The sequence below is a fragment of the Artibeus jamaicensis genome, unplaced genomic scaffold, assembly GCF_021234435.1.
Source record: "Artibeus jamaicensis isolate MK-2021 breed Jamaican fruit bat unplaced genomic scaffold, CSHL_Jam_final contig_76, whole genome shotgun sequence".
Classification (NCBI taxonomy): Eukaryota; Metazoa; Chordata; class Mammalia; order Chiroptera; family Phyllostomidae; genus Artibeus; species Artibeus jamaicensis.
The window spans coordinates 25,875,467-25,900,959 of NW_026521954.1; the positions used below are offsets into that span (position 1 = coordinate 25,875,467).

At 61.6% G+C, this 25,493-nt stretch overlaps 1 protein-coding gene across 2 annotated transcripts in view; it reads left to right on the forward strand.

Moving 5' to 3' along the window:
* The window catches only part of HTRA3 (HtrA serine peptidase 3), a 28,386-nt gene extending 8,087 nt beyond the window's left edge, over positions 1-20,299 (forward strand). The window contains exons 2-9 of one of the 2 annotated variants that reach the window (XM_037126978.2): positions 2,648-2,747; positions 5,212-5,434; positions 6,705-6,899; positions 7,516-7,548; positions 9,098-9,212; positions 15,957-16,005; positions 17,559-17,654; positions 19,337-20,299. In XM_037126978.2, the coding sequence (XP_036982873.2) occupies positions 2,648-2,747; positions 5,212-5,434; positions 6,705-6,899; positions 7,516-7,548; positions 9,098-9,212; positions 15,957-16,005; positions 17,559-17,654; positions 19,337-19,502 (977 nt within the window). In that variant the 3' untranslated portion in view covers positions 19,503-20,299. Of the gene's footprint in view, positions 1-2,647; positions 2,748-5,211; positions 5,435-6,704; positions 6,900-7,515; positions 7,549-9,097; positions 9,213-10,125; positions 10,857-15,956; positions 16,006-17,558; positions 17,655-19,336 lie in introns of those variants that run through there. The other variant, XM_037126980.2, reaches the window with a different exon arrangement.
* The last annotated feature ends 5,194 nt before the right edge of the window (positions 20,300-25,493 follow it).

Consider the following 25,493-nt stretch of genomic DNA (forward strand, 5'->3'; position numbering starts at 1 on the left):
TACGGGCTTCCAGCCCCCATGTGGAAGCCACTGAGAGCCAGAATGAGGCCGTGTGGGAACGTGGCCTTTTCTGATCAGACACATGATTCTCTCGTGGTAGCCACGCAAGGCCCCGCTCCAGGTCAGCCACATCCACCCGCAGCTGACTTCCCACGCGATGCTGGACCTTTGCATGGACCATTCCGCTGCCCAGTGCGCTATTCCAGGCCTGGGGTCAGGGGCACCTTGGGCTTCCCTCTGTCCATTCACTGGCCACACTGTGCCATGTGTGGCTGGTCATAGGCTGCATCAGCACAAGTGCACGCGTGGAAGGCACTTGGTACTCACGGGTGGGATACACTGCACACGAGAGCCAGTGCTGTGGGGGAGGCATTGTGCTGGGAGCTTGAGCAGGGAGACGCTCATTCTGACTGGGAGGAGTCTGCTGGAGGGCTGCCTGGAGGAGGTGGGATGTGAACTGTGCGCAGGAGCATCTTGGGAGGGAGAAGTGGAGAGTGGTCCTTGCACGAGGAGGCAGAGTGGTGGGTGATGGAGCAGAAACTCAGGGTGAGTGGCCCAGCAGGTGACAGTGCAGGGTGGTGGGTGGTGCCAGGCCTCACCCACCTGGGACTGCCCACCTGGGACAGCAGCCCCAGCACAACAGTGGGGCGTGAGCCTCGGGCTGGGGTAAATCAAGCCCCGGTATGTATGGGAGAGCTGCAGACCTTGCCAAATCCCCCCAGTCGCTGCCCGCCGGGACTTGGGGTCTTCCAAGGCCCCGGGCCATGGGGACGGCCTGGTGGGGAACGTCGTGTTGGAGACAGACCTGGACAGGGGCGGGGTCCCGGACTGGCTGGCCCCCTTCCTCCTGCCTGCAGTCTCGGGAACAAGTGCAGGCTCCCGGGGCCCCGGGCAGGGCGGGCGGAGCTGAGCTGCCTGGTGGGCAGCCTCACCCTCAGAGTGCCTGGGAGCGCTCTGCCCAGAGTGGGGCAGCCGTGCGGAGCACCTGTGTGTCCTGGGAGCCCAGAGCCCTGGCTTGAAAAGGCTGGTTGGTAACCTGCCTCCGACCTTACCCCGCCCCACCCAGGGGACTGTCTACGAGGAAGGCTCTCTCACTGTGGCCCCTGGCTGCTGGTCGCAGGACCGTCAAGGAGTCGGGCAGTGGCTGGCAGCGGGCCCCCTCTCCCGGGCAGGCGGCCTTTGATTTCAGGCTGGCAGATGCTCTGTGGCCAGTGCCCGTGGCTACTTGAGGCACAGTGGAAGGGTCAGTGGGTGGGCCCTTCTCACCGCCCCTGACGCAGAGAGTGAGGCCAGCGCTCCTGCAGGCCCTGAGTCCCAGACCACACTTCATGGACAGCTGGGGCCTTGGGGACACCAGGTGGGGCATGAGGGGCCCCTAAGGAAGGGAGCCTGGATGTGTGTCTTCGGGCCAAAAGGTTCCTCTCACTGAGCTTCAGTTTCCCCACTTGGAACATGGAGGGCCATCCCCGGCTGCCTCTGAACAGTCGGGACATTCGTTGGGACAAGGGGAGGGACTGCATTTGCCGTTGCTGGGCAGGACGGTGGGCCCGGGCCGGCTCCCGGGGCTGCACTCAATGTCACCCCCCGTCCCCTCAGACAACCTGGAGAGCCAGGCTGTCTTTCAACCCCGACGCTCGGTCACTGCCGGGGTGGAGCAGAGAGGCAGCAGCTGCCACGCTGGACGTGACGGGTTCGGCCTGCTTTGCTGACCGACATCAGGGTGGCAGGCTGGGTGGTGGCGTCCCCGGCAGGGAGCTTCACACAGCATAAGTTGCAGACGGTGCCAGATTCCATGGGTGGGGGCAGGGGGTCTTCAATCTCATTTTAGATGAAGAGTCAAGGGTCAGAGAGGGGGAGTGATTTGCCCGAAGCTGCACAGCTGCAAAGTGGCCTTGCCGGCCTCCAGGCCCGGGCATGTGGGGTGCACAGCCCAAGGCTCATTCCGGGCCGAGGGACCACTGCTGGGGCTCCAGATAGTGCCCATCACAGGTGGGGGCCCGTGGCACCTTGGCACAGGCCTCAGCAGGGGAACCAAGGGCCTGGAGCCAACAACGTGCCTCCAGCCTGCGGCCCCAGGAGGCAGCAGGCCTGCTGCTGACGGCAGCAGAAATCTGAGCTGCGGAAGGTTCCAGAAAAGTCTGCGAACAGCTTGGCAAGTCAGGCTGGGGTGGGGCCAAGTGAAATGCAGATGGGAGCCCAGGGTGGCCCCCACGGGCCCGGGCAGGTCAGCCAGGGCAGCTCAGGGGGGAGGACCCCAGGGCAGGGCCAGGGCCGGGGCCAGTTCCAGTGCCTGCGTTGCCGCGTGTGTGCAACAGAAGCACCAGGGCCCAGGGGATCAGCCCAGACCCAGCCTGAGCAGCCCGTCAGTGCTGTGCCGCCCAGGGCAAGTGTGCTAACCTGTCTGAACCTCCTGGCTGGCGAGGCAGCCTCCAGGCAGCTATGTCAGGGAGCTGGGCATTAACAGTTCTGGGGGAGAGTGAGACCCGTTCCCGATGTGTGGGTGTCACTGCACTGCTAAGCATGGGGTGTCCCCAGAGGGCCATGAACCCAGGGGGGTCTTGTGGGGGAGACTCCTGCCCCTCCCCCAGGCAGGGTCTGGGTGGCACCTGGGACTCACTGAGGCCCCGGGTTCTTCCTGCCAGTGCAGGTCTCCACAAGCTGAGCAGCCCGAGGTACAAGTTCAACTTCATTGCCGACGTGGTGGAGAAGATCGCGCCAGCGGTGGTCCACATTGAGCTCTTCCTGAGGTGCGTGGAGCCCCCTCCCTGTCCGAGGCGTCCCCTCCACCGGCTGAGGCCCAGACTGGACTTCATGCTGGTACTGGGGGCAGTAGGAGCCAGGGTGGGCTGGGGTCAGGCGAACCCCGCCCAGATCCCTGACCTGGGCAGCAACCTCGCCCCCCCATGGAGCTGTAGCTGCTGGACAGTGCACAGTGGGCAGCAGCTGCGGTTCTTTTCATTCATACAAGAAACCGACTTTATTGAGCAGCTACTATGTTCTTAAATTCCAGAGGGGCTGTGGAGGAAAGCTTAGTGAGTGAGCATGGTCCCTGGCCCTGGCACAGGGTCCCCTGCTCGCCGGGCCTGAGCGTGCCCAGTGGGAGCCCTGGTCACTGGCATCACTGCCCATCGCTGGAGGGCAGGCCCAGTGCCCACCGGCAGCAGTGTGCCACAGGGGCAAGCAGATGGGAGGCAGGAGCCCGGCCCTGTCAGAACAGCGGTCCCCTCAGACACCTCCTGTGTGTCCCCTCTGCGGTAGCTGCTTTGCCCACGTTTCTCAGACAGCCCTGAAGCACCGCCCCCCCCCGCCCCCAGATGAGAGGGAGCCAGGCACCTGTGGGACTCACCCTGAGATTCAGGCCTAGGCATCCCCCGGTGCCTGCGCCCCAGTACCCTTCCATTCTCTGGCCCACGGCATTTTCCCATGCCCCCCAGAGTAGGCTGTTGTGTCCCCATTTCCTGCCTGCGGGAGCAGAGCCCGGGCCCTTCCCCTGGGCTCACAGAGCTACTGAGTGCCCAGGGGGTGTGACCGAGTTCCCCGGGCCTCAGAGCCCGGCCCCACCCTCTGCCCCACTCTGACCTGTGGCCTTTCTGTGGGTCCCAGACCCTGAGATGTGTCACTGAGGAAATTATCACTGAACATGCTAAGTGGCACTTGCGAGAGGTCCCTGGCCCTGCAGGTGACTTGGGCTGGGGCCGGGCTCGCCTCTGCAGAAGGCTCCAGGCCCCGGGCCCTGAGCCAGCTCACTGCTCACCGCAGCCCAGCCCGGCAGGCGGTGGCGGTTCCGCATCAGCCTTAGAGTCTGGCGTCCTAGGGATGGGGGCCAGATCCCAGATACAGACGAGATCCCAGACAAGGCGAGATGGTCACCGAGCAGGGGAGGGCTCCGCTATGACCCCAACCCGTGTGAGCAGGCCCCCGGGCCGCCTCAGGCCCTTCTCAGACAAACACCCAGCACCGTGCGCGTCAGCCAGGCAGGCGCCGGCGGCAGGTTCTCAGGTGCGGCCCTGCCCAGGACACACGGTGCCGGGTGGGCACAGGCTGTGGTCGCCCGAGAGGGGCCGAGTCCCCAGGATGCCCGGCTCACACCCCTGCTCTGCCCTTTGCTGGCCTGGCCCTGGCAAGTGACTCATTTCTCTGGGCCTCGGTTTCCCCACCTGTGCACTGGAGACCTACCCACCTTGTAGGGCACCTACCAGGAGCATCGAACAGCTTCGTCCCTGGTTCACAGGGAATGCTTGGTGGCGCTAGCTGCGGTCACTGGTCCCGCCCAGCCAGAGACTCAGTTCCCTAAGAAATCCCACCCCGCTTTCGCTGGCACAGTTTTCTCACTCATTTCTGCAAAGCCGCCTCCCACACCGAGCCCTTGCCCCCCCCCCCACCGGGCCCTGGAGGAGGCCCTGGGCTCCGTCTGCCCTTCTGCCTCCCTCCACCCCGGGACGGGGCCGTGGCTCCTACTCAGAGGGCTGGGCATCGTCGCCCATCAGTGAGGACCCACCTTGAACCCACGCCAGCTGCCTTGCCCCTCGATCCCTGTTGCCCTGCCATGTCCCTTGCTCCTCCTGCCCCTGTGTCCTCAGAAGCGTGGAAAGGTGTGGCACTCCCTGAGTGGAGGCCACCGCCTGTGCTGCTCGGCCGGCCCCTTGGGGCTCCCAGGCAGCTGGCCGAGGGCAGGGTCGAGGGGAGGTGCCAGTGCGCCCCCCTCCCCAGTGCTTGCCCTCACTCCCAGTCAGAGCTTGGGGACACTGACATGCCCTGGGGACCGGCTGGCGACTGCCCCTGCTGCCAATAATGCGCTGCCTCCAGGGCTGCAGGCCCCGGGCCCCCCACCCCGAGCAGAGTGGGGGTTGCTGTCACCAGTTGCCCGGATGGGGAGGCCGCGGCTCAGAGAAGCGCGGCGCGGCGGCCCGCCCACGGACAGGCAGGCACGTGGAGGCCGCCCCTGCAATTAGCACCCCGGTCGGTCTGGCTCCAGTGTCCTGTTGTCCGAGTGGCGAGTGTCGGCTGTGTCATCACAGGTCTGACTCGATGGCCTGGTGTCTCACCCGGCAAATTGCAGGTTCGACATTACTGCCCCTTCCGGTGGCTATAAAATGGGGCAGACTTAGTGACCTGGCCAAGACCACGGCCAGGAAGCAGGAGAGTAAGTGTTTGGACTTGGGCCTGGGGGACCCCGCACGGGCTCAGCCGTCACTGTGTCCCCTCCCACAGACACCCGCTGTTTGGCCGCAACGTGCCGCTGTCCAGCGGCTCCGGCTTCATCATGTCGGAGGCTGGCCTGATCCTCACCAACGCCCACGTGGTGTCCAGCTCCAACGCCGTCTCGGGCCGGCAGCAGCTCAAGGTGCAGCTGCAGAACGGGGACACCTACGAGGCCACCATCAAGGACATAGACAAGAAGTCGGACATCGCCACCATCAAGATCTACCCCCACGTGAGTGGGCGGCTGGGCTGGGGCACCCTCCCGGGCGCCAGAGCATAGGGACTTGGCAGCCAGACCCCTCGTGGACAGCTGGAGGGACCGGGCCCCAGGGACCGGCAGCTTGCACGGCTGTGGGTCAGGCCGGACAAGCACGAGGCTGCTGGCCACTGCCACAGGCACCGCCACGCAGGGGTCCTCCAAGGCGCAGGGCCGCGCTCTCCCTGCTGGGACCACTGCAGGAGTATAGCCGTGCCATGGGTGTGACAGCGGAGGCCAATGGGGAACCCTTGGGACGTACGTCCTGTCCCTCCACCTCCACCCTGGTCCCCCAGCTGCTGTGAAGAGGACAGCGTGGCCCCTGCGACCTGGGCATGGCCGTCTGCCGTCCCTCCTTGAGCAGCTTCTTATCTAGAGAGAACTCCAGACCCACAGAAGCTGCGGAAGTGGTGCCCAGAGGGCCCTGTGGCCCCCCAGCTCCCCCGGGGTGACATGAGACATAAGGGGTGCAACACCAGCCCCAGGAAACTGACGTGGCTTCAGGCACAGAGCTTCAGCCTGCGCCGATTCCACGTGCGTGGGTGCGGGCGTGGGCACTTTAGCAGTTCCTTACAGGCGCAGGGCACCCCCTCTGGCCCAGTCCCCACCGCGTCAGAGCTCCCGGCCCCATTGTAGAGGCAGCTGGAGAGACGGCTCCGCTGCCCCACGCAGGAAAAAGAGAGGGTGGGTGGGTGCCAGCCAGCACGCGGGGGGCGGCGGAGCTTGGTTGGGCTGCTTCGTCGCTCGGGGCCTCAGCTTCCCTGTGTGGCTGACCCGGGGAAGAGGTCGAGTGGGTCAAGGATTTTGTAACGGGGGTTCCCAGGCACTCAGCGGGGCCCCGGGGCTCCCGCAGTCTCCAGGTTGCACACACCAGTGTGTGCGTGGGGCACCTTCGGGGGCGGTGTGCATGGCTCCTGTCAGATTTTCAGAGACCTGTGACCAACCAGTGGGTTCAGTGGCCTCGGAGGCTGTGTCCGGCTGGACCCTGAGTGCCTCCTCCCTGTGATGGACCCTGTGGCCCATCCTAGGAAGCCCTGCAGTCATGGGCGGGGCTCCACGGGTGCCAGCCTGGGTCCTTCTCATTCACCATGGGTCAGTGGGAGGCCAGCCTGGCCTTGGTCCGCGTTGGGGACTGGCCTTGGCTTTCACCCTGGTGGCCCTGCGGGGGCCATGGTCTCGCTGTGGTCTCTCCACCAAAGGCGCTCCGATGAGACTCCCTCCTGAGCCCTTCCCCTTCCCCCTCCAGAAAAAGCTCCCAGCGCTGCTACTGGGCCGCTCGGCAGACCTGCGGCCCGGCGAGTTCGTGGTGGCCATCGGCAGCCCCTTCGCCCTGCAGAACACCGTGACCACAGGCATCGTCAGCACGGCCCAGCGGGACGGCAGGGAGCTGGGCCTCCGGGACTCGGACATGGACTACGTCCAGACGGACGCCATCATCAACGTGAGTCAGTTCTCCGGGCGGTCTCCTGTCCCAGGGCCCACCCGTCTCTGCTCAAGTCCACTTGCTGGAAAGTCCCGTGGTGCAGGTCTGCCCCGGAGTTTGAGGCGGGGACAGCCCTCCAGGACGCAGAGGTGCAGCCTCGCCCGTGGGTTATCTTTGCCCGAAGGACGCCCCGGGCTGCATTTTCATAGGCAGTAGTGTGTTGGATGGCCCGTGCGCTCTCACCGAGCCCCTGGCCAGACCGGAGAGGTGGCTGTGGTTGGGGTGCTTCACCGGGGGTGTCAGTCATTGTCAAGGCTCCTGAGTCCCCAGAGTGACGACTGAGGCCTGTTCTGCCTCGGCCCCAGTGGCTGAGACTGGCAGGAGCCTGGCTGTCTGTGCAGAGTGCTGCCCGGGTCAGACCCGAGCCTCAGCCTGCCATCCACTTGGCCTCTGTGGGCCTCAGCTGTCGTATCTGTGAGATGGGGGGTGGCGACAAGGCCTTCCCGTGCCGGTGGGGATGAGATCTGGCCACGTCTCTGGCCGTTAGAATGAGAGTTGGAGGGGAAAGCTTCAGGATGTTTGCTCGGTCGGGGCTCAGGGCTCTCAGCTGACTCTGAGTTTCCTCCCCCTGCAGTACGGGAACTCCGGGGGACCGCTGGTGAACTTGGTGAGTGTCCCCGGGGCTCAGCTCACATGGAGTGGGGGTGGCTTTGGGGCGGAGATGACGGTTAGGAAAGCAGCTGAGCGAGAGAACAGGAAAACGTGACCCAGCTGCGTGCTGCCCTGTACCCCCCATGCCCCCAGGAACGCAGTGGCTGTCAGAGGAATCGGGGAGACCGGGGCAGCGGCCAGGTTAGGGCTGTGTGCCCGTCTGGGACCTGAGGCTGTGGAGGCACAGGGTGGGGCCAGTGTCTCCGGCCCTTGAGTTTATGTGCAAGATGGGGGGCTGTCCTCATTCTCGCTCATGCCCCTCAAGTCCCCTCCCCCAGGTCTGTCCTGGGTCCACCCCGAAGACAGGCTCATTCTCATCCCAGGCGAGATGTCTCAAGTGAGTCAGGAAGCTCGGTTCATAGCCCCTGGGCCCAGGGAAATGGTCCCCTGCAGCCCCCCCCCCCCCCAGGGAGCTCCCACTGCGGGGCAGGAAGTGTGTTCGACACAGACACATCCAAGTTCAGTGTGAAAAGCAGGGAGAGCGCTCTGGAGGGACACCCGGCAGGGAGGGTGTCGCAGCTGATGTGGGACCGGGGGCCTTCTGGAGGTGGAAGCGTCTGACCTGGGCCATGGACATGTGGGAGGGAGACACTGAGGAAGAGGGCACAGCAGGGGCGTGACGGGACGGGGTCCCAGTCAGGCACTGTGGCTGCAGATGCAGAGTGGGAGGGCCGGATGGCCGGATGGTGGGTGTCCATGCTGCGCCCTGAGGGCCTTTAGCAGGGTGCGTCCCACTGGCGTTCGAGAAAGCTCCTGTGGGTGACTTTCAGTGGGGGCCCAGGACGCAGTGGGGTGGGTAAACAGGGCCAATGGGAGACCCCCGGATCCTTTCACCTTGAGAGCCCAGAGGACCAGGCAGGGACCCACACTCGGGGGACCAGGCAGACGAGGTGTGCCTTGATCCAAAGTTCTGCCCCCAAAGGTGGCCCCTGGGGAGCAGGGCAGGAGGCTGCCCCCGGGATGGGCAGGAACAGGTGCAGGGGTATGTGTGCCAGGCTGTGGGGAACAGCCTTCCCAGGGGCACGTGGGCCTGATGGCCAGGGTGGATTCGGCCCAAGGCCCCAGCGGGGGATCAGGGTGGGGTCAGGGTGGGAGGCCAGTTCCAAACACATGGACCTACAAGAGAGAGGGGACACTACAGAGCCTCCCGGGCCGCACCTGCCTCCGGAGGGAAGGGACAGAGGGGGCCCCAGTCTCCACAGTCCTCCGCACCTTCCTCTCCGGGCTCCAGCCCCTCAGAACACTGCTTGGGGGGTCTGGGGTCAGTGGCCCTGCTTCCAGGGGGTGGCCGACACTGTCCAGTGAGGGAGGAGGGGTCAGGTGTGGAGGAAAACGGTGGGACGGTTGGGGGCCCCGACCCAGGTGTCAGCTTCTGCGCTGCCCCGGAGCCTCCTCAGGCTGGGGCACGCCGGCCAGGGCATCTCTGGGCACCGTGCCCTGCAGCTGGGGGCAGCGGCTGCCTGTGCTGCCACTTTGACCGCCCGCTCTGCTCTCCCCACGCCCAGGATGGCGAGGTCATCGGCATCAACACCCTCAAGGTCACAGCCGGCATCTCCTTCGCCATCCCCTCGGACCGCATCATGCAGTTCCTCACAGAGTTCCAGGACAAGCAAGTCAAAGGTAGAGAGCGTCCCAGGGGCTGGCTGGGGCCAGGGACATGGAACCCGGGCTCGGGCCTCCCGCCCTCCCACGGACGTCCGCCATCCTTCAGCCCGTGCTGTGTGCCCTTGCTCACTGCTGAGTCTTGGACACTCTCAGGTCTCCCCCCTTCTCACTTCATGGCCACGTTCACCACCTGCCCCACTAGACAGGCTGGGGATCTCTGACCTCACCTCCCACCTCCAGCTACTTGGGCCCCTGTGTCTGCAGTGCTCCACCGGTGTCGAATTCCGGGGCTCCCTCCTTCCACCCACCACCATCCATCCACCACCCACAATGCATTCATGCATCCACCATCCATCCACCCACCATCCATCCACCATCCATCCACCCACCATCCATCCACCATCCATCCACCATCCATCCACCCACCATCCACCCACCATCCATCCACCGTCCACCCACCATCCATCCTCCTGTCCTCCCATCCATCTACTCATTCATCCACCCGCCATGCACCCTTTCTACCATCCCTAAGTACTTCCTCTTCCTGCCCTCTGCCCGTGCAGACTGCCAGGCAGGGTAACTTGCACTCCAGGAGCCCTTCCCTGATCCTTAGAAGTCCCCCTTCTCTCAGCCCCCATCTCCTCACCCCATCTACACAGGGATGGCCAGCCCACCCTGGGCACTCATCATGGCTTGCACCTGGGAGAGGCCTGGATGGGCGCAGGTGACTCTCCCGAGTGAGGCCGTGCCCAGAAGAGGGTCGAATTTCTGGTTTCAGGACCTTTCCCGGCGGTCTCCACCTTCCCACCTTTCCTTTCAGACCGAGTGAACTTCCCCCTCCCGCCATGTTGTCTCCACGCCCACCTGGCCCACACCTGGCCCAGCCCTGATACTCACACAGTCACATTGCTTCCCTGTCTCCTCCCAGCCCTCTCACCAGCAATTCATTGACAGCAGTGGGGCTCCCGCATGCTCGCCCCACCCTCCACCCTTCCGCCAGCCAAGCACACAGTGCCCAGTTCAGCCAGGACCGGTGCCATGAGGACTGGTCACGTGAAGAACTGCTGTCGAGGACTCTGTCTGGTCATCCGAGTCCCTTATGTGGAGATGGCCTGCAGCCAGGGCTGAGGGCTTCTGTTGCTCACCAACTCACCAACCAACCCCTGAGCCCTTTCCCTTCAGCTGCTGAGAAGCTCAGAATGTGACCCAGGGCTGCATCTTTGTCACCATCGGAGCCTTGATTCTTCCTCTAGTAACTGAGCCTTCCTGTGGAATTATCTTCTGCTCCAGGGGTGCCTTTGACCTTGGCCACCTTCCCAGAGGCAGGCAGAGCTGCACTTTGCACAGAGTGGGTGGGGAGGTCCCTGTTTCACGTTTGACGTGGGATGACAGGGTCCTCTCTCTTCTTGCCTCTGCTCCTCTTGGCTCTGGGACAGGACCCTCCAGGGGACAGGCTCGCCCCCTGGTTGCATGGGGACTGTCCTTGTCAGCGCTGACCTCCACTCACCCCCCAGGAAACACCCCCCACCGTCCCCAGAGCTGCCACTCTGCCAGGGCCTGTGGGCTGGTCGGAGAGCCCGATGAACCATGGCCGAATGACCGAATCTCTCATTTAACATCCCCTGGTATTCACTTCTGCTTTTCTAAAAATAAAAACATCAAATTCTCTAAACCCAGCTAACCTAAAGATCTTTAAAACAAGCCTTCTTTCCATTAAATCAAGATGTTAGTTAAGGTTCACCTCTTGTTCCTGTCCGGGGGTCAGGGTGCAGGAATCCCTGGGGACCATTCACGGTCGGAGGGGCTGGTTTGGGGGCTGTAGCGTTGCCTGGGCCCAGGGGTCTCTGGGGGTCCAGCCAGCCTTAGGACTGGGGAGTTGAAGCTCATGGGACTGGGCACTGAGGGGTGTCTGCCCTCGGTGACAGTTGGGGGTGGCCCTCAGGGGTCGTCTCCGGCCTGGAGAGGGGAAACTTTGCCTCCAGTGGGCTGTCCCCTGTGGCCGGGAGCTGAGAGAGAGCTGCAGGGAATCATGGGGGCAGGGCACAGGGAGGAAGGGGTCCGAATGCACACCCCTGGTCCCAGGGTCACAGGTGCCGGAGTCCCAAATCCATCCCGGGCAGAGGAGGCAGGAGCTGGGCTAAGGAGGGGAAGGGGCCGGTGTTCTGGACCCCGTGCCTGGGTCCACTGGGCTCCAGCCCTGACCACCGCTTCCAAAGCATGACCTTGGGGTTAGAGCGAAGCGGGCCAGTGCCTGTTGGGAGCAGGATGGCGGGCCGAGGAGGGGACCTGGGCTGGTCCCCTTTCCTCTGAGGACCCATCCAGTGTCACGGCTGTACCTGCCACCTAGAAAGTGACGCCCCCGCCCCCAAATGTCTGTCTCTGCCGGATCCCCTCCCTCAGCTCTAGACTGGGATGCGTACAGATGTTTGTGGGCGTCTCCGCTCCAAGCATGCCCTGTCACCTTCCTCCTCAGTCTCCTCTCTGTCCCCCTGCTCCTGTACTCAGTGCCCCCGCCTGTGGGCCTGTCCCTCCCGCACCAGCCCTGTCCCAGTCTCCAGTCCCGCCACTCAGTCCAGCCATCAGGGCCGCTCACGGGCCGACTGCCGCCTCTCCGCTCCGGTGCCACTGCCCCCCCCCCCCGCAGACATCTCCCCCCGCCCCGGCCCCCGCTGCTCCTTCGGGGGCAGTTCTCTTCGGGAACCCCTCCAGGCTCCACCTCACTGTGTGGGGGGACCCTGAAGCCACCTCCGGCCCAGACCTACGTCAGTCGGGCCTCCACCCTCCCTGACCTCATCTCCCACTGGGCTCCCTCCACAATTCTGGTGAACCGTCTGTTTAAACAGTTTGTCCATTTACAAAATTAGGGTTGCTGTTATTCTTGTGATGTCTTGAGAGTTCTTTATACCTTCTGGATGGGATGCACGCCCCTTTATCAGATGCCAGACTGCGTATTTTTCCTCTGGCCCGCGGCCCATCTTAACCGCCTCTGAGCAGCGGAAGTTCTGTGGATGCGGACCACGTCTGAGTCACCGCGCGTCTGAAGGGGCCGTGGCCCGGTGGGGTGTGCGGGGAAGCTTGGCTGCCTGGAGGTCAGGAAACACCCTCCTGGAAGTTTCGCTCTCCAGTTCGGGATAATGATGCCCTCTGAGCTGGTTTTGCAAAGTGCGGATAAGCGTTCTTTTTTCTGCTCTGGGTGTTCAATTGTTCCGGCGCCATCTGTTGAAGAGGTTACCCTTTCTCCATTAAACTGCCTCTGCAAGTCGGTCAGCAACAAAACGCTCACATTCTGTCCCAGGTGTCCGTCTGTCCCTCTTTATGCCGGTGTTGGGCTGTCCTGGTTGCTGGAGCTTCGTGACCAGCCAGCCCTGAGAGCAGGCGGGACTGCCCCACTGTGACCTTCCAAGTTGTTTTGGCTCTTCTGATCCTTCAATCTCTGTGTAGATTTTATTTATTTATTGAAAGATTTTTTATTTAGCCCTGGCAGGTATAGTTCAGTGGATTGAACGCAGGCCTGCCAATCAGACGATCACGGTTCCGTTCCCAGTCAGGGCACATGCCTGGGTTTTGGGCCAGGTCCCCAGTAGGGGGCATGCAAGAGGCAACCACACATTGATATTTCTCTCCCTCTCTCCTTCCCTTCCCCTCTAAAGAGAAAATTTTTTTAATTTTTAAAGATTTTTAATTTATTTATAGTCAGAGGGGAAGGGAGGGAGAAAGAGAGGCAGAGAAACATCAATGTGTGGTTGCCTCTTGCATGCCCCCTACTGGGGACCTGGCCCAAAACCCAGGCATGTGCCCTGACTGGGAATCAAACCAGCGACCCTTCGGTTCTCAGGCCAGTGCTCAGTCCACTGAGCCACACCAGCCAATACTCCATATGGATTTTAGAATCGGTTTGTCAATTTCCACCCTCAAACCACACTGATAGTTTGATTGGAGTTCTGTTGAATATAAATTACCTAAATCCAGTGAATCTAAAGTTCTTTAAAACAAGCCTTCTTTCCATTAAATCAAGCAGACATTAGTTAAGTTTCACCTCTCGTTCCTGTGCATGGGTTGGGGTGCAGGAGTCTCTGGGGGGCCTTCGCAGTCAGAGGGGTCACCGTGCTGGTTCGGGGGCTATAGTGCTGCTGGGGCCTGGGGCCCGAGGAAGGTCTGGGGGTTCAGCCAACCTTAGGGCTGGGGAGTTTGAACCCATGGGGCTGGACGCGGAGGGGCATCTGCCCTTGGTGACAGTGGGGGATGGCCCCTCAGGGGTGGCCTCCAGCCTGGAGAGGGGACCTGCATCTCTGATGGGCTGGAACCGGGGAGAACTGCATTGCAGCCACGTGGCATCTTCTGACGCTTGGATACGGGCCGTCTCCCCTCTGTCCCACGTCCCTCGGTTGCTCTCCGTGGTGTTTCCCAATCCCCGAGTATGAGGACTAGGCTGCCTCAGGTCAACTCCTAGACATTGCAGAGTTTTAAGGCTGTAATAAATGGGATATTCCTAAAACTTCCCATTTCTGATTGTAACTAGAACGTACAAATAAAGTGGATTTTGGTATGTCGATCCCAAGAGACCCTGCCACCCTGGTAACTCATTCGTTCTAGTAGCTTTTTGTAGATTCTACCGCTTTGCTGAGTGGGGCACGACCCAGTCTGGGGATGCGGACGGCTCTCCTTCTCCCAGTCCAACCCGAGTGCCTGCTGACTTTTTTAAACCTCGTGGCCCTGCCCCATGCTGGTGCCTGACCACGTAACTTGGACCCGACACTGTCTTCCCGGGGGCGGTGTCAGACCCGCCGGGGAAGGGCTCAGTCTCTCAAGTCTGGCCCTTGTCTTCAGGTGCCCGTTACAAGTCCCGGTTGTCACCTGTGCCCCTGGCTGACTGGCTCCCACGACTCCCTCCTGGACTTGGACCATTTGCTAGAGCAGCTCAGGAACTCAGGAAAGCAGTTTACTTACTAGGTCAGCTGTTTACTATTAGAGGATACAACTCGGGACCACCCAGTGGAAGGGCGGCACAGGCAGGGCAGGGCAGGGCAGGGGAGAGAGCGTGGAGCACCTACCTGTGCCCTCCGGGGTCCCCCTCCCCAGAAATCAGGGAGTGGGGCACACAGGGTTGGTTCTCCTGACAACAGGCCCCCTCCCCAGGGCCTTCTCAAAAGTCCCCTAGCTGACCCGAACTCAGAGGAACTCAGACTTGTTGGAAGGGACTCGTAATGAATAACAAAGCCCGTCCGTCTTTTACAGCCTTGGGACTACTTTCAAGAGCTGGGAGCAAAAGCTGCCCCGGTCACTAGGGACTTGTAAAAGTTTTAGGAAAGACACGAAGCACAAGCCCAGGGAGCCAGGGTTACAGACCAACCACACCTTTCTCACCATCTGCGTCACGGTGCCGTGAGCATTCCCTGGTTTTCGGTTCTGTGGGGAAGTTTGTTCAGAAGTGGTACCATTTCTTTCCTAGACATTTGGTGCGACTCCCCCGTGGGGCCTGAGGGCGTGTGAGCCTGAGGTTTCTCTGTGGGCAGGTTTTTAACGACAATTTCGATTTCTTCAGTAGATACAGGGCTCATCCTGATGTCTCTTTCTTCCTGAGTGAGCTTTGGTTGCTTGGAAATTTGAAGAAACCTGTACATTTTGTCTTAGTTGTCCAATTCCTTGGTGTGAAGCTGTTCTTATCTATCTCTAATTATACTCTAACAGCCATAGGATTTGTCTCAATGTCACCTTTCCTGATAATCGAAAGTTGTACTTTTCTCCTTTTCTGATCAGTTTGCGTAAAGGCTCATCGGTTTTACTCAAAGAATCAGCTTTTGGTTTTCACTTATTTTCTGTATTGTGTTCCTGCTTCCTGTTTCATTGATTTCTATGTTTTATTATTTCCCTTCTTCATTTACTTTGGGTCTCATCTGGTCATTTTCTAGTTTTTAAGATGAAAGCTGAAGTCATTGGTTGGAGATTTTTCTTCTTTCCTAAGTGCAGCATTTTAGTACTATGATTTTCCTCTAAGTGCTGCTTTACCTGCATCCCACAAATTTTGATAAGTTATATTTTCACTTTTGTTTAATTTAAAATATTTCTAATTTACCTTTTGGTTCTTCTTTGAATGAGTTATTTAGAAGTGTGTAATAAGTTATTAGGAACCTTTCTATTACTGATTTCTCATTTAATTCCAGTGTGGTCAGAGAGCATACTTTTATAATATGGAATTTTAAAAATACACTGACGTTTGTCCCTTGGTTCCGAATATGCACATGTCATTTCTGGGCCCAGGACCCCAGCTTCGTCACAGACTAGGGTGGCTGGGGAGAGCGGGGGTGACTCTTGGAGGGTTGTGTGTGTGATGCTGCAATGGGAGGGCCTGGCGCACTCCAGTGCCCGCTGGGCATGCGGATTAACACCGGTATTTGGGGGACAGGCAGGGGAGGGGACACGTTCAGATCTGAGCAAGGGAAGTTGGGAGCCTACGGGATGCAGGCTGCAGAGGAGAACCCCGCTGGCCCCCGGGGGTTGGGCGTGGAGCACAGAGGGAGAGCTGACTTGGAGCTTTGAGGTTGGGTAGTGCGGGGATGTGAAGCCATCAGACTGAGCCCGGACATCTCCTGGCCTCAGAGCAGCCACGAGAAGAGGCAGCCCCGGGTGTCTGAGCTCACAGGGGCTGGCCGACCATGGCAGGACGCATCTGTGCCCCCTGCTCCCGTGGGGCAACATCTGCCCCATCCACTCCACCCCCCATGGCGGTTCTAACCAAGGCCTGTCATGTTCCCTTTCCAGACTGGAAGAAGCGCTTCATTGGCATACGGATGAGGACCATCACGCCCAGGTGAGTCTGAACACCGCTCCGCCATGCTGCCTCACCGCGGCCCCAGACGCCGGCCAGTCCCGTCCGGCCACCTGCAGGTGCTCCTGGGGACCTGGTGCACTTGGGCTCCAGGCTCCATGCCTTGCTCAGGCCGGTCCCTCTGCCTGAAGTGCCGCCTGCCCCCTGGCCCGGCGGGTGCCACCCCTCAGGACTTCATTCAGGTGCCCCCTCCTCTGGAAAGCCTCCTAGGTCTAATTTCCTGTGACTACTGTAGCAAATTCCTGTATACCTGGCTTAAAACCACAGAAAATTAGAAAACTCATTTTCTCTCAGTTCTCAAAGCCTGAAGTTCAAAATCGAGGCACTGGCAGCTCCGTGCTCCCCCCAGACTCCAGGGGAGCATCCTTCCGGCCTCCCCCAGCTCCCGGGGCTCCCAGGGGCATGGCCGCATCGCCCCAGTCTCTTGCCTCTGGCTTCACGTAGCCCCTTCCTTCCCTGCGCACCCCCTTTCCAAACACCGCTCTTCTGTCTCTCGGAAAAACACCAGCCGTTGGATTTGCCGCCCAGCCTAAGCCAGGATGGTCCCCTTCGGGGACCCTCAGCCAATCATATCTGCACCGACCCTATTCCAACCAGGTCACGTTCGGAGGCCCTGGGTAGACGCGAATTTTAGGGGGCACTGTTCCCCTGGCACAGGCTGCTCACGCAGACACTGGTGCCTCCTGTTAGTGTGCACGGCGTGCTCCCCCGCCCACGCTGTCGCATGGGTCCCGTGGGGTTGGAGCTGCCTGTTTGTGGTCCCCAGCCCACCATGCTGTGAGCTCCTGGGAGCAAGGACTGTGGCCCACACCACCCTCTGCTGCCCCCAGAACCGAGCCACAGCAGAGCCGGCTCCTGAGGAAGGGAAGGAAGGAAGGGATGGGGAGGAAGGGAGCCAGCTTGAGGAGCTAGAGAAGGAAGGGGTCGCCATGGCGGGGGGCTCTGGGGAGGACTAAGGCGTGCTGGGCAACCGTGCCCTCACGCCCACTCGGCGCCCAAAACGACAGTCGCTCCTGTTTCAGCAGCAGCGAGTCCAGCAGTAAATCTGCCGGCAGCGCCTGATCGACAGGACACACGAACTTCCCTTCTACTTGTGTTCTTTCTTTCTCTCTCTTCCGCCCATCTGTCCATCTGTCCATCACGCCTGTCCAGACTTCTGTCTGTCCATTCCATGGGAGCGAGGCCTGTGGCTCGCTCCCTGTGTTTGTCCATCCCAGCTTCCATCTCTGCATTCATCTTTCCCTCCTCCCTCCCTCCCTCCCTGGTCATCCGTCCCTCTACCTTTCCACCCCTTCTCTCACCCACCCTCCAGCACCTCCTCCCACACTTCTACTCATCCGCCTTCACTAAGGTCTCTCTTGAGGAGCCCACAGGGAGTGGGGTCCCAGGTGGGCCAACGGCAAGGCCGGCAGCAGGGCAGCGCAGCGTGGGGGCCCGGAGGAGGCTCCTCGCCTGGCCTGCGGGTGCGGGCGGAGGGGCCGCTCTGCGCCTCCGAGGCCCAGGGGAAGGGCCTTCACCTGGGGCTGTCTTTCCAGTCTGGTGGAGGAGCTGAAGGCCGGCAACCCGGACTTCCCGGACGTCAGCAGTGGTATCTACGTGCAAGAGGTCGCTCCGAATTCTCCGTCCCAGAGGTGGGCCCCACTAGAGGAAGCAGGGAGGCTGCGTGGGAGGCGGTCGGGCACCCCAGTGGGCGTGGGGCCTGTGCTGGGCCCCGGTCACTGACCTGGAGCTTCCTGGCAAGACCTGGTGTGGGAGTGGCCGGAGGGCTTCTGGCCTGGCCTGTGAGCAGGGGCAGGCTGGAGAGACCACGTGTCCCACAGAGCGCTGGCCATGCCCTTCGGTGGTCTGAATGTCCCCGGTCCTCAGGGGACACAGAGCGGTGGAGCCCCCACACCTCCCACGCTGAGAACCAGCCTGGCTCTCGTTAGCCCAGTGGCTGGCCTGGGTCTGTTCTCTCATCCCCCAAACGGGCGCGCTCCGGCCTGCTCCCTGCGCCCGGGAGGCGTCTGGGCCAAGCACTGGAGAAAGGTGCGTCGGCCAGCACCGTGCGGGAAGGCTCACAGGCAGCGCGGTCTCTGTGCGCAGACAGGGGTGGTCCCGGCCCCTCGGAGGGCTCTGAGCAAGCGCCTCCCCTCCTTTGGCTGAGTCACCCTTTGGGGCCGTCAGTGGGCACATGGGACCCACGGTCCTACACTGTCATTCCAGGTTCCACAGGGGTCAGGGGCTGCGTGGAGGGGTGACGGCGGGGTGTGGGCGTGGACAGGAGCCCCACCCCCACGGCCCCTCGTCCCAGCAGGGCCCCCCGATGTGTTCACGTCTGCGCTGCTCCAGGAGGCTGTGCTGGAAGGCTGCTCACGTCCTTTAAAAAAGTTTCTTAAAGATTTTACTTATTTTATTTTTAGACGGAGGTGAAGGGAGGGAGAAAGACAGGGAAAGAAACATCAATGTGTGGCTTTCTCTCACGTACCCCCTACGGGGGACCTGGCCCGCAACCCAGGCATGTGCCCTGACTGGGAATTGAACCAGCGACGCTTTGGTTCGAAGGCTGGCACTCAGTCCACTGAGCCACACCAGCTGTGACCCCTCATGTCCTTCTGGGGTCAGAGCACAGGCCCTGCCCCCTGCTGGCCGGCCGGAACACTGTTGAAGTACAGGTCCAGGAGGCATGGGGGTGACCTCCCCGACGCCGGCCCTTTGTTCGGGGCTCTTGTGCTCTGAATTCGGCAGGGCAGTTACCGAGAGCGGGCCCATGTGCCGGGCACCCCAAGAGCTGGGTGCTGCCCTCACCCCACTTCACACGCAGGGACAGGGAGGCTTAGAGAAGTCACCCTCTCGGCCACGCAGCCGGCACTACTGACCCAACACAGAGCCACCCCACCGGCCTCCCCTCCGGGGACGGGCAAGGTCACAGTGAGTCCAGCCCAGAGGGAGGCGACCCAGCACCCTCTGCCTCTTCTGCGGAAGCCTTAGCAACTGGGCGGCTTTGGGACCGACTCCCTGGACCTCCTGTCATTCTCGAAGCGTGTCCCCATGCCGGGCTGCAGGTGTGGGGACCCAGGCCCCAAGGGCCAGCGTGCGGGCCCACAGCAGTCCAGCGGTGGGGGGTGGCTACAGCCGGGACTTGAACCTGCCCTTCCAAGGGAGGGAAGGAGTAGACGTCTCTGTCCGTCATCTGGGGGGCGAGTCTCACAGGCGGGCACCATCCCGCCTGTTTGTTGAAAGGGTCCGTCCCTTAAATAGCTCGTGTCAGGAAGCCCCAGGGGCCTGGGCCTGGCAGGGCTGTGCGGTGACCACAGGTCTCTCCTGTCAGCAGAGGGGGCATCCAAGACGGCGACATCATCGTCAAGGTCAACGGGCGCCCGCTGACGGACTCCAGCGAGCTGCAGGAGGCCGTGCTGACCGAGTCCCCGCTGCTGCTGGAGGTGCGGCGGGGGAACGATGACCTCCTCTTCAACATCGCGCCCGAGGTGGTCCTGTGAAGCCGGGGCCGCTGCCGCCGCCCCACCGCCAAGCACCCGGGCCTGTGGCCGAAGACAGGTGCCAGCCGAGGGGCTCCCCCAGGAGCCGGAGCCTGGGCAGGGCCAGGACGAGGGACCGGAGTCGGTCCTCAGCAGAGCCAGTGGCCTCCTCTCTCGCCCCCAAGGACAGAGCCACAGTCTGGGCCCCGCCAGGGGTCCAAACTCAGCCTCAGGGAGTGACAGCTCCCGAACCATGGAGCCGTGGGGGCAGCTCGAGGTCCCCCACGTACAGATGCCCCCAGGAGCCACCTTCCACATTCTCTGGATAACACATGAGCCCAATTCTTGGAGAGACACCTCTGTCGTCCCTGAAGTCCACCCTCTCCCCCCTACCCACCCCTTCTCCTGTGTTTGCATCATGTGTCTCTGTCTGGCCAGAGCTCCCTGCTCTCAAGCCTCCCTGGCTGGGCGGGCCTGGCCTGGAGCAGGCACTGGAGGGACACCCCCTGGCTGCCCAGCAGGGCCTCCCAGCTGGCGGTGTGCACCCCTCCCCCATGGGAGAGAAGGCAGCAGGAGCCCCGTGTGCCGACACTCTCTGGAAGGATGCTTGTCCTCCTGGGGGTGATCCGGAGTGGTGGGCAGAGGAAGTTGGTACCTGGGGGGTGGGGCTGCCAAGATGGAGCCCTCGGGAGCCGCAGCAGCAGCTGGGGGCACCTGTTCTGGCCCTGGGCGTATCTGTGCGCTTCGCTGTACAATCGACCCCTACGTGGCTTGTATTGTGTTTCTCTACTGTATGAAAATTAAAGTTTACAAGCACATGGTTTTTAGCCAGCAGGGACATTTGAGGGCCCCACCCCACCGGCCACCACTGCTCCGAGGACTCAGCCAGCATCCGTAGGCACTGGTACCAGCCGTGGTCACGGCATCTCCCTGGTGCTGCAGGGACAGAGGCCCTGAGCGCCAGGCGAGTTCTCGGAGTGCGAGGAAAGGCGCGGCCTGACCACCGGTCCCCACTGTGCTGCGTGTGCCGCTGCGGGCGACACCCGAGCCCCTCCCAGGAGCTTGCGGACAGTGTCTGGAGCCTGAGGCACAAACCCACCTCCCCACTCTCACTGCCCCCAGGGCCCCGGGGTTGGAGAGAGCCCCCAGACTGAGGGTAACAGGGAGGCAGGCTCGGAGGGGGCACTGAGGGCGTGGCAGGGTCACCACAGCCCCCGCGACCCAGGTCCTGAGAGACAAAGAGCAGAGACACCTGGAAGGGCCAGCGCCTGCCCAGCGAGTGCCTGTCGCTCACGTGCCTGCCTCGCGGCCCTTCACGTCCCTGACCTTCTTCACCCTGAGATCTGGAGCCCAGGAGGCAGGGCACCGTTCAGGGGGGGACAGGAGGGGTGACAGCTGGGACCCAGCTCCTCTCTACAGTGCCAAGGAGGTGCCCGCTTTGCTGCAGTTCACGCCGAATCAAATGACCCGGACTCAGGGTCTGGCCCCACAAGGGCACAAAACATCACATCCTCTCGCTCCCTGTCACCAGCCCCGTGGTGACTGTCCTCATCGCCCCTGTGGCCTCAGGTCACCCACTTGGGAACCAGAGGAGGTATGTGGGCGTGTCCAAGCACGGGACTGAGGGGCCTGACGGTGCTCTCGGCTCTGGCCCTCGCTGGCTGACCCGTCGGGTGCTCATCCCAGCCTCTGTGTCCAGGGAGGCCAACGTTCCCCCAGGTGGAGGGGCCCTGGCAGATGAAGAGCGCTGCCCTGGTGGACACAGTCTGTGGGGTTTGAGGCCTCTGGCAGCCGCCAGCCCTCCCCACCCCCACTCCCCACTCCCTGGCGTCGCTGGCCCCCAGCCGCTGTTCCAGCTCTGCTCCGTGAAAAACAACTTTTCCAGAGCCCGCCAGCTGCCATCGCTGTGCAATCCTCGGGCTGTGACCACACCCCCTGCCCCCCACCCCACCCTGCCTGTGCTGGAAGCTGTAAATGGAGTGCTGACTGGGGAGCACCTGCAAAGACACGCACCCTGTTTCGGCCTCAGCATCGCTCCAGAGGCACCTGGAACCCTCCCAGGACAGGGAGGGTTGGACCAGGACCCAGACCCCCGTGTCCAAAAGCCCCACCGGGCAGAGGCAGAGACCCAGCCCAGAGAGAAGGCCCGGGGCTCACGTGTGAGCTGGCGGCAGGCCGCCAGAAGAGCAGGGCTGGGCCAGAGTGCACAGCTGCAGCCGCAGCTGGGGCGGCACAAACACCGCTGCTGGGGGCGTGGGGCGGGCCTGGAGCAGCCGGCTTAATGATCACCCCCCGCCCCGGGATGAGTGGCTTCAGAACACGGTGACCAAAGATGGAAATTCTGCCAGGGTCAGGCGCCTGTGAGGGAGGTGGCCCAGGCGCCTGACCCTGCTCCGCCAGCCCTGAGCAGGGCTGGGGGCCCAGGCTGCAGGCCCACCAGCCCTCACCTGCCCCCGCTCCCCCCACCCCCTGCACCTGCTTCCTTCCCAGTGGGTGTGTGCTCTGCGGCTGGGCTGAAAAATGGCCCCACACGATCAAAGGGGGCCTGCAGGGGGATCAGGTGACAGGTCCTGAGACCGCAGGTGACCCTGGACTCTCTGTGTGGCCCTGGGGAACCACAGGGTCTTTGTCAGCGGGAGGCAGGAGGAGAAGATGTGACTCGGGAAGCAAGGGGTCGGGTGTGGCTCCTTCGTCCGGACACACGAGGGTCTGGCTGTCCCCTGACCATTCGCTGAAAAGGCAGCTCCCTCCTCCCTCGTCACGGACCGAGCTCCCAGGCACGTGTGTGCCTGCCGCGTCCGCACCCTCTGCCGAGACTCTGCCCCTGTCTCCGCCCAGGGCCGCCCAGGCGTCAGGGCTCTGCTCTGCAGCATCTCTGTCAGTTCGTACGGTGACCCCGCCCACGACCCAGGCTTCCCTTGAGGGTGCCCCGCGGGCCCTGACTGCTTTTCTGCGTCCCTTTCGGAACCTATTTATCAAGTTGCATGTCCCATGAATTTGGTTAGAATGGCACTGACCTATTGATCAGGTTTTCTAAGAGTTTTTTATTTATTTAATTTTAGAGAGAGGGGAAAGGAGGGAGAGAGGAAGAGAAACATCAGTGTGTGGTTGCCTCTCGTACGCCCCCTACTGGGGACCTGGCCTGCAACCCAGGCATGTGCCCTGACTGGGAATCAATCCAGTGACCCTTTGGTTCACAGTCTGGTGCTCAGTCCACTGAGCCACAGCAGCCAGGCCTACAGATCAGTTTTGGGGGAGGTGGCCTATTTATGATATCCAGGCTTCCAATACATGGGTCTGGTATTCCTCCACTCATGTCAATTTTTGTCCATTTCTCCAAAAATGTTCCATAGTTTTTTGTGTAGACAGCTTATATTTGATACTGTAAACAGTAACCTTTAAATGTTTTTTTAAATTTTCTCTATTACTGATATTATTTCTTTTTAATTTTTAATGATTTTTTTACACTGACCTCCTGTCTGGCAGCCCCTGGTTAATTCTACTATTTATCGACAGATTCTTTCAGATTTGCTACGGAACCAATCGCAACATCTATAAAGTAATGAGTTTTGTTTCTTCCTTTCCAATCCTAATAACTTTTCCTTTTTCTTGTCTTCTTGCATTGGCTAACGCCCCTTGTTCAATGACGAGTACAATTAACGATAACAGACATCCTACTCTTGTTCCTGATCTCAAAGGAGAGTCTTAAACACCTCGCTATTAAATAAAACATTTGAGGTATGTTTTTCATCATTACCCTTTATTGGCCTAGTTTGCTAAGCACTGTTTATGCACGAACGTTGCATTTTAAATGCAACATCAAGTTTTAACGTTGCATTTTCCTGCTTTTACCGCAATGAGGAATTATTTCCTCCTGGGGTCGAATCCCTTGATTTTGGAATATTCTAGCAGCCTTGAATCACTGGACAAAACCTAATTTTACTCGGATGTATTATCCTATTCAAATATTTTTACTAGTGTTTTGCTTGAGGTTTTGGTGCTCGTAAATGCAGCTGGTCTATCATTTTTCTTTCCCCTGATGTTTGTGTTGGAGTTTGCTCCGAGCCTCTCCTGACCTCACTCTGGGACTCGGGCAGTGTTGACGCGTCTCTGGTTCTCTGGGAGGGAGGGAGCCCTCCCGAAAGGCTGGGGGGGGGGGTGAAAGGCGGGAGGGGCGGAGCAGCCGCCTTCGAGGGGAGCAAGCGCACTGCGGTCCTGTGCGTTTCTCTGCACCCTCTTTTGTCGGAGGCATCAGTGCAGTGGGTCCTCCAGGGGCTGGGCCGGGATCTGTCCTCCACCCTCAGGAAGCCACCACCTCTGCCCTTGGTCCCTGTCACCGTGGCTGGGGCGTTCTCTCTGCTGGTGTCTCAGAGCGGGCCTGCCCATGGCTGGGGTCCAAGGTGGCCATTATCTTGACAAAGTATTTGCATTTAAAGCTGAATTGGGTCTAAAAATAGTTCTGGGAGACGTGGCTGCTGAGGCTGGCCTTCTGCATGGCCAGGGCAGGCCGGGGCTGGGGACGGACCCAGCGGACGCTGAGGGAGCATGTCCGAGACCCTGCCCGCTGCACTCTGTGGCCCGCCGCCTGACCACACTGCCCGCTGCCCCTGCTCTGGGGAGGCTCCCAGACCTCTCGGCTGGTGGGCTCCTTGCCCCTCCCGCTGTCAGATTACCTGCCTGTCACCCCCTCCACACACGGGACTGAGCTCCTCAGGACAGGGCTGGTCGGTCTGAGCCTCCTTCACCTTCCTAGCAGTTGGCCTCCAGGCCCAGTGAAACTTCTAGTTCAGGCCTGCCTGGGATCGCACCTGGTCCCTGCCATCCCTGCGCTGTGACCTCAGGCAACGCGCTCTCCCTCTCTGGGCCTGGAGATCGGCAGGCACCTGGTGCCCATGTGATGAGGGTGGAGCTGAGGCAGGCAGTGCAGAGCACCCTGCAGCGCCCGGGGGGGGGGGCCCAGGTGCCCTCCCCACCCCCTCCCCACAGGGACCTCCGCCCCCACCTGTGCAGCAGGACGGAAACCCAGGCCAATCTCCCGCCCCAGGGTCTGAGGGCCGCATCCCCAGGGTCCTGCCAGCCGGACAGTTTGGGGGAGCCGTGGAAAGATGAGGTCACAGGAATGGAAGGTGTCACTTGTTTATGGTAACACCCCAGAGCCAGAGCTACTGCGTGGAGGGTCACACACAGCCCGTGGATGGGCAGCCCCTGGGCGGAGAGGGCAGCCCAGGAGGCCCCGGAGGGGAGGGGACACCGCAGGGAGGACACCATCGTCTTGGGCCCGTGGGCACAAGGCTCTGGACAGCAAGGCTGTGACACGGGGGTCCGTGGGAGCAGCTGGGCTTCAGCCACACGGCTGCCAGGGAGCTCGTGCGGACGTCAAGCCCTTACCCTGCCAGCGGGCACCCGATGCAGGGCAGCGAAGCTGGCACAGGGGACGCACAGAACTGTGCTCGGGGAGGAGGCAGAAGGGGGCAGGAAGCGGGTTCAGAATTCCCACGAAGGCGCCTGTGCTCGAGGCCCTGGTGGAGTGGGACCCGAGGGCCACCGGGGAAGGGATGTTCCAGAGGACAGGGACCGAAAGGCGATCCAGGGCAGGAGACTGGTCCCTTCTGAGACGGGCACTGGGGCGGGCCTGGGGGAAGCACTCGCCCAGCACCCGGCCAGGGGTCCAGGGACCTCCCAGACACCCGTCCACCCGCCCCATCCCATTCACTGGAAGACCACTCTGGGCATGGCTGTCCCCCTCAGTCCCCTCTAGTGGCCCCAAGGCCTCTGGGGACAAACCAGCTTCCCATCGCAGCCACCGTTCCGGTCCCTGCCCGTCCCTGATTCACCACCTGCACGAGAAACTTCCTCGGCCCACCCAGCACCCGAGGCCCAGCCGGGCCTCCTCTACCTCCCCTTTCCCGAAGGCCCAGGGTCCCTGGCTGGACTCTGACGAGGTGACAGGACTTACTGGGCTGTGATGGTCCCCAGAGGGCTATAAGGAGGGACACTGCCAACTGGAAGCGG